The 7,500-nt window shown below is 42.0% G+C and overlaps 1 protein-coding gene across 5 annotated transcripts in view; it reads left to right on the top strand.

The window, feature by feature from the left end:
• Nucleotides 1-7,500, top strand: part of si:ch73-138n13.1 (titin homolog) — a 64,563-nt gene that overhangs the window by 18,941 nt on the left and 38,122 nt on the right. For all 5 annotated transcript variants that reach the window (XM_058390099.1, XM_058390097.1, XM_058390096.1 and 2 more), the window contains exons 3-6: nt 1-379; nt 783-861; nt 3,519-6,395; nt 6,804-6,929. The exon at nt 1-379 is cut by the window's left edge and continues 744 nt beyond it. In XM_058390099.1, coding sequence (XP_058246082.1) covers nt 1-379; nt 783-861; nt 3,519-6,395; nt 6,804-6,929 — 3,461 coding nt within the window. The remainder of the gene's footprint in view (nt 380-782; nt 862-3,518; nt 6,396-6,803; nt 6,930-7,500) is intronic.

Genomic DNA, 7,500 nt, shown 5'->3' with positions numbered 1-7,500 from the left:
GAGACAGCAAGGAGAACACACCAGAGACTCCTGCCCCGGAAGATGGCGTTAGGAGGAGAGAGAAGGACCACACAGATTTAGAAAGAAGTTTCAGGAAGAAGGATGCGGAAGGGCAGGATGCAAAGCGTTTGGAAAGAACAGGAAGTGGTATCAAGAGGAGGATTAGTCTCCTTATGGACTCGTCTTCTTCCACGTTGTCGGTTCCTGCGACCAGAGGTGCTGAGCCTCGTTCTCCAGTGCCACCGATCTCAGACACGGATGGAGTTGTTGGAGTGAAACAGCGAATCAAAGAGCTGACCGAGGATATGTCCACCACACAGGCTCCACCCCAGAAGCCTCAGATTAAGCCCCGCCCACTTCCAACAGATAGAACAAAACGGTAGGCATTTCTTTCAGATATACATAATATACAGTACTAAGGAAAGTCTGATGGTGTTTATGTACACAGGTTGTCACCACAAGTGGCATCTGGTCAAACACGTAGCATATTTTGAATGAACAGCTTGAAGAATGTCCAGGATGTTCTGACATATGACACTGCTGCTCATTTCTCTTTCTGTTCTCCTGAACCATGTGTTTACTTTTAGCTTTTTATTAAATTTGTTTGTCAGTGTCAAATATCTGTGGATTTAAGAATTCCATTTTCTGCTAAATGACACGTTTTATCCAAATATAGTTGCATTCCATGTTGTAGAACAACCCCATTATACCACAGTTTACCTTTACATGTAGAACTTGTCTGATTAACATTAGCTAACGTTTTAACGTTGATTTGTTCGCAGCTTTGCGTCAGATGCGGAGAACACGACCTCCAGTGAGGTTAAAAGTGTCCAGGAAGGAGTTGAGGAACTGGACAAAAAGGTGGGAGAACTTGCACCAACTAGAAACCACACACTAAGGGTTAAAGCCTCAACAATAAAAGTGAAACGTTTGTGTTTTTGTGCCATATTTAGTCCAGATGTTTTGATGTCTGAAGTTTAAAGCTTTCAGCTGGAGCTACAAGGTGAATATAGCCTCCAGCTTAGCATTGTTCCTCGGAAGCCATTATTTTGCATATTAACACCAGAGTTCTATAAAATGCCTGAATTAGTCTGCATTAGAAATAAAGCGTTCATAGCGCTTTCAGGTGAGTGTAATGGTAAGCCATGATAATCCAGAGACTGTGAGTTTGCGTCGCAGGTTATGTTAGCCTCGTAGCCTCAGTGCTAAACGGAATTGCTAAACGGACTGATTGACTAAATTCGACAAAACAGGAAATTGTGGCAGATTCGGCTTTTGATGTTTGTTTTGTTTAAGATAAGAACAGCCGTTGAGTAAGATTACAGAAACGCTCGGAAGCAACAATCTGACCGAGATTTTAACATTCTCCTTATCAAAACCACGCTACTCGGATAACTGCCACTCTCCAAAGGTCAGCGTAAAGGACAACACCACCACTGTGTCTTATTCTCACCAGGTCAGCTTACCTCAGAACCAGAAAAAAAAGATTTATCTGAATAGACATCGCAGATTAGATGGTAGAGCATGATGTTACGTTTGGAATATTTAATAATCTGAATTTCTATATTTAAAAACTGAAAGAGTTGAGAGTGATTTTAAGGATTAAGGTGATTTGATAAAATGGCATTTCTTGGATATGTGATCAGATCAGAATGTCCATGATATTTTGGTTTGCTGAATATATGTTGCCAGTAAAGCACTAACAATATAGAAAATTTTAATATGAGATTTATATTTCTATAAGGTTGTTTTTCTTTTTTTCTTTTTGTTACAGCTTTAAACATTAAATTTCTTCAAATCATCATCTTCTAAAAAATGATTGATTCCTGGTATTTTAGAAAATTGTATTGTGAAACTTTACCACAATATCAATATTTTATCTTTATATTAAGAATAAAAGTAGATTTAAATCGAATACTGAGTTAAAATATATGACCTGAAAAAATATTAAATGAATGATAAATGAAAAGGAAAAATAATTTCTTAGTTGGCTGAATAATTGTGACATGACATCTTAATGTAAATATCGATCGAGTTGAATAGATTCAGTAGATTATCACATTATCACGTTAGCGATGTAGAATGACTTAATGAACTTCTGGACGTTAAATAATTATTTTTTTATTCTGGAAATTTCCAACAGGAAAGAGAATTAGGATTAAAAAATAGGTTTCACAGAGAAGTTTGTACTAAAAAAAATAAGCATCTATTTTTTAAGCAATCTATAAACTGAGAGCGTAATGTTAGTAAACTCGAGCAGTCTGAAGGATTGTGTAAGCTTTCTTCTGAACTTTAACCTTGTTTCTGTGTGAGGTCAGACTCTATTTTACATATTCGTGACCTTTTCATTTCCATGTTGTTGTTTTGTTTTGTTTTTTTTGGGTCGTTTTCCTTTCCTAAACTAAACTTTTTGTTGTAATCTGTTCATCAATAATCCACTTAAATCTGTGCTTTACTATATACACAGTGAAATTTCCCCAGAAACTCCTCACAGTGCAGTAGAGGCTTGACCCGAAATGATTAGTCATAACTGACCACAGTCCTGACCAGAAGAAGAAGAAAAAGCCTAAACAGACAGTGAGGGTGAAGGGAGCGAGTGGGGAAACAAAAAAGAAATAAAAACGGGTTGGACTCATTTGAAAAAGGCAGCATTGATGTCACAGAGGTGTGGTACACGACAGGTGTGTAACCCGAGCTGAGTTGAGTCATATTCTGGAAAAGACCAACCAAAAAAAGCGTGGTAAAGGTTAGCCTGAGAGAGACGCCATGGTGGCTTTGATAGAGCAGCTTTAGGAGCTGTATCTGAGTACACACAGATTTCTCTTTCACTGTCCTGCATCACTCAAGCACCAAAGCAAGTTATTTGTTGTTCTGTCTTTGATCCCCTCTACATTAATGTTCACATGAGGAGCTCAGCTTTTATTATCTCATTTGAATACTCTTTTCCATAGTTCAAGTGAAGTTTGCCACTGGTTCATTTTAATAAAAGGTCATGCTGGTTTGCCTGTGAGTTTCATGGCTAGTCCGTCCAGTATTTTGTGCTATTGTTAAATTGACCTTCGCTTTGAAGATGACAGACAGTCACAGTAGACCAACTTGGACATCAGATCCCGCAGAACTTGTTTGTTCAATTAACTCAAAGCACAAGGATTTATAACCAGTATGATTTATAGTGTTATGTACAGAGTTTTGTCTGTACTGTGAAGCCCTTAACACTTCAAACAGCTCAGCTTATTTTATTTGAACAACTTCCACATTTTCTCTGCATGTAGTATTGGGCTTTCTTTGGTGTTCCGTGAAGAAACTGAAGAGAGAACACTTATGCAACTTGAAGAAAAGAGCGTTCACCACCTGTGCTGGAGAAGCCTATAATTATATGTGAAGCCTGCTATTGGTCCTTTTATTATGATGATAATTTTAGTTCCAGAACCAAAGAAGCATATGTTATCACGCATGTGTATATTAAGCTCTTTTATCCATAACTGATGTGACTCTGAAAACAAATATTTATCTTTCAGCCCAAGGACTTCGCTTCAGCTGGGCAGAGAAAGCCACAGGAAGAGCCGGACTTGCCTGCTAATGCTCCCAGTGGTGTCCAGACTGTCAGAGCATCACTTTATGAGAATGTGGTGGAGAAACACAGCGTCCAAATGATGGAGGATGCTAACTCTGGCTCGGTGAAGCCCCAACCCAGACGCAGCCTCTCTCTTCGGACAAAAGGAATCAGTTTATCAAGTAGTATGGACGATGAAGATGACAGATCTCTGGTCAAGGCTACGTATCAGAATTTGGCATCTCCTTCTAGTCCAAAACGCATCGATCATGTTTTTGACATGGTGATGGCAGTCGAAGAGAGTCGTGCAGTTAGCGAAAACATTCCGGCTGCCCATCTGGAAGAAAAGGCTCTTACTCTTCGAAGGTCCAACACCGGGGAAAAGAAAAACTCTGTGAATGACGGGATTCTAGGAAATGAAGAGAACAGCTATACAGTGGGGTCTAGTAGCTTAAAAGGTAAAGAAAGACAATCGACTGGTTCTGCTATGGAGAAGAGTAACACACGATATCTCAGAGTGGGAGCGCTGCCAAAATGGGACGATGCGTATATCGATAGAGTACAGGATTCGGAAATGGAAAAGCAAAAGGAGATGGTGAGGAAGATGGAAGAGGAACTTCAGAGGCAGATGGAGATCAATATAGCTGCGAAAGCAGACATTGAAGAAGTCGAGCTAGAAAATGAGATAGAGATGGAAAAAGAAAATGCTGCAGCTTATAGACAGCCAACAAAGGTACCAGAAACCATGGATCAGCAAATAACAAGACCGAGAGCGACTTATTTCGCTGTTACAGGTCAATTAAACGAGACCATACACCAGAGAGCAGGAAGAGACGAAGAAGAGATGTTTAGGAGTGAGGCCAGACCGATGGCTGAAGACCGACTTAACCCCGAGACGGCGTTCGAGGACTTCTCTGTGAAAGCAGGACGAAGGAGTTTTCACAATCGAGTGCCGTCGATGAGAAGGAACCCCTCGTTGGAATTTGCTTATAAGAAAAGTTCACCAGAAGGGCTGCAAATTGGAGAGGGTAGAGAGGGGACACCATGGCAGAGAGTACAAGAAAAAGAGAAGGAATATCAGAGAGCAATGGACCAGGAGTTGGAGAGACAAAAGCTAGCAGAGTATGAAAAGGTGAAGGAGCTGGAACAGCAGAGAGAGTTGGAGAAAGAAAGAGAGAGGCAGAGAGAGTTGGAGAAAGAAAGAGAGAGACAGAGAGAGTTGGAGAAAGAAAGAGAGAGGCAGAGAGAGTTGGAGAAAGAAAGAGAGAGGCAGAGAGAGTTGGAGAAAGAAAGAGAGAGGCAGAGAGAGTTGGAGAAAGAAAGAGAGAGGCAGAGAGAGTTGGAGAAAGAAAGAGAGAGGCAGAGAGAGTTGGAAAGGGAGAGGGAGAGACAGAAAGAGATGGAACGTCAGAGAGAAATGGAGAAGCTAAAGGAAATCGAAAGGCAGAAACAATTAGAAATGGAACGACAAATCCAAATGGAATACGAGAGGAGAAGAGCTGAGAGAGAGCTTGAGCAACAGAGGGAGGCTGAGAGACGACAGAAAGAATTAGAGAGAGAGAAGGAGAGATTGCTAGAGGAGGAAAGGATGAAACTGAGGGAGTATGAGAAACACCTGGAGATGGAACGACAAATTAAGCTGCAAGAAACTGAAAGACAAAAACAAAGAGAGCTTGAAAGACAGATAGAGCTTGAGAGACAGAAAGAACAGGAAAGGCAGAAAGAGATGGAGAGACAGAAAGAACTAGAGGAGATGGAGAGATGGATGCAGTCAGAGAGACAGAAAGCACAGGAAAGGGAGAAACAGAGAGAGATGGATGATCTCAAGAAGATCCAGGAACTTGAGAGGAATCAGCTTCTTGAGTTCCAACTTCATAAAGAGCATGACCGGGAGAAACAGACCACCAGGAAGAAACAGGAAAGAATAGATGAAAGGCAGAGAGAGACTGAACAGGAAAGGAGAACTCCGGAATCTCCTCTGCGACCCAAGGTGCTGGACCTGGATAATGTTTCTCTGGGGGATCGGTTTGGTACAAGTTTGAGCAGCGATCAGAGCCCGACACCCAGATGGAGGCAGCCTACAAATCGTGAAGAGGAACTTTACAAACCATCAATTTTGGACGTTGATTCTTTCAAGAATCAGACACAACCTGGAGTTCCTGTGGATCCCTTTGGAATGACCGCATTCTCAAGTTTGGATTCGGTTAGAGCCAACCCAATGACCCAAACCAGTGGAGCCAAATCAGTGTCTCCAGTTCATCCTCAATCTTTGTTGCAGAACCTCCAAAGAGATACACCACCTCAGTCTCAGCTGCACGCTCCGTTTCAACCTGCCCTTTCAGAACAAGCAAGACTTCCACCTCCACTTCAGCCCCAGGTTCTGAACCAACCAGGGCTTCAAGGCTTTGCCACAGAAAGACCTAAACCCCAAATGCCATCCCAGACTGTCACCCCAGACTGGACCCATAGAGAGCACCCATTTGACGTCTTTGGTACATCACATAGGGAGGTAGCTGTGGACGAACCTTTATGGCTCTCTTCTACAGAAAGCTCCAAAAGGCCTGTTGGTGGTAGACCGTCCACTCTGGAACAAATACTCCAGCGACATGAAGACCGAATTACAGGACCCATGAGTCCTAGTTTGTCTCCTGGGCCCATACCTTCAGTGGGTCACATTTTAACCCCAGAGAGAAATCTGACTGCAGATGGTCTTTTTACTAGTAATAGGAAGGAAAACCAGACTCCCTTGTCTCCACCGGTAACTGAACCGATCTGGACCCCAAGCTGGGAGACGGCATCCCAGGAACCGAGCCAGATACGGCAGAGGAGCACAGGATCTCAGGTGAGTGGGTACTAAAACTTACATCACCTACTCTTGAGGTTGTGATTGAGTGAGTGCTTTAGGAATGAGTGAGAGCTTACGGTTAGCAAATTTAATGCTGATTAGCTTGTCTTCTGCTCAGGACAAGGAGTTCAGGCAAAGTTTTTAGGTTGGCTTTGCTTGACAGTATATTTTTCTTCTCCGGTCAACCATAAGCAGTAAAAAAAACAAAAAACAGTTGACCTCACAGCGTGTTGCTTTGTTTCTTATCAGCTCGTTTATAGCAGGGTTGGGACATACTATATAAGATTTGGTATTGGTTACAGAAGTAAATTACATCTCGGAATGCAGTTGATTTTTGAGGTCAAGCTTTTTTTTTGTGAAATGGATCGTGTGTGTGTGTGTGTGTGTGTGTGTGTGTGTTTTTAGGAGCAGTCACGAATGCGATCGAGAAGCGTTCACCAGAGACCCGCTCCTGTGGAGACGTCTGTAGATGGCCCACTAGCTCGAATCAGGAGCCGCAGTGCACATAGAGACAAAAGACAAGAAAGCTTGGTGAGTCAGAAAGCATGCTCGAAAAAACACACACACACTAATGACACATGTAGGCGAGTCTAGATGTTCACTCACTACAAGAACAACAGCTGGATTAGTCAGAACAGGTAAACACCCACCTGTACATACGTACGCTGAGATGACGACGTTTTACGTACAAGTCATCTATAATAAACTAGCAGCTCAGTGTACACACACACACACACACACACACGATTCAGGACCACATATTTTGCACTTGTATGGATGTTTCCATCTGATCTAATTGTCCTTTGTGTTGTCTGACTGATAAATAGGGTTGTGTGAGGAAGGTTTGTGCATGCGTGCTATGATATATGAGACGCTGACAGTTTGTATGGAAATGAAGTCCTCACTGTTTGAGAATATATTTGTGCAAACATTTTTTAGATGAAACGTTCCACGTTTGGTTCAGTAGATCTCCTACGCGTGAACTTGCTAACTTCCTGAACGCCATTTCAGAGAACATGAATGTTTAGCGTAATCTAATCTACCTCGCTCGTTACTCTTCATACACTGTACTACTGAGATGAGGGATTATTTGAGGATCGAT

Source organism: Hemibagrus wyckioides, linkage group LG05, assembly GCF_019097595.1.
Source record: "Hemibagrus wyckioides isolate EC202008001 linkage group LG05, SWU_Hwy_1.0, whole genome shotgun sequence".
Classification (NCBI taxonomy): Eukaryota; Metazoa; Chordata; class Actinopteri; order Siluriformes; family Bagridae; genus Hemibagrus; species Hemibagrus wyckioides.
Note: the sequence above shows the minus strand (reverse complement) of the source record. Positions and strands in the feature narration are given on the sequence as shown.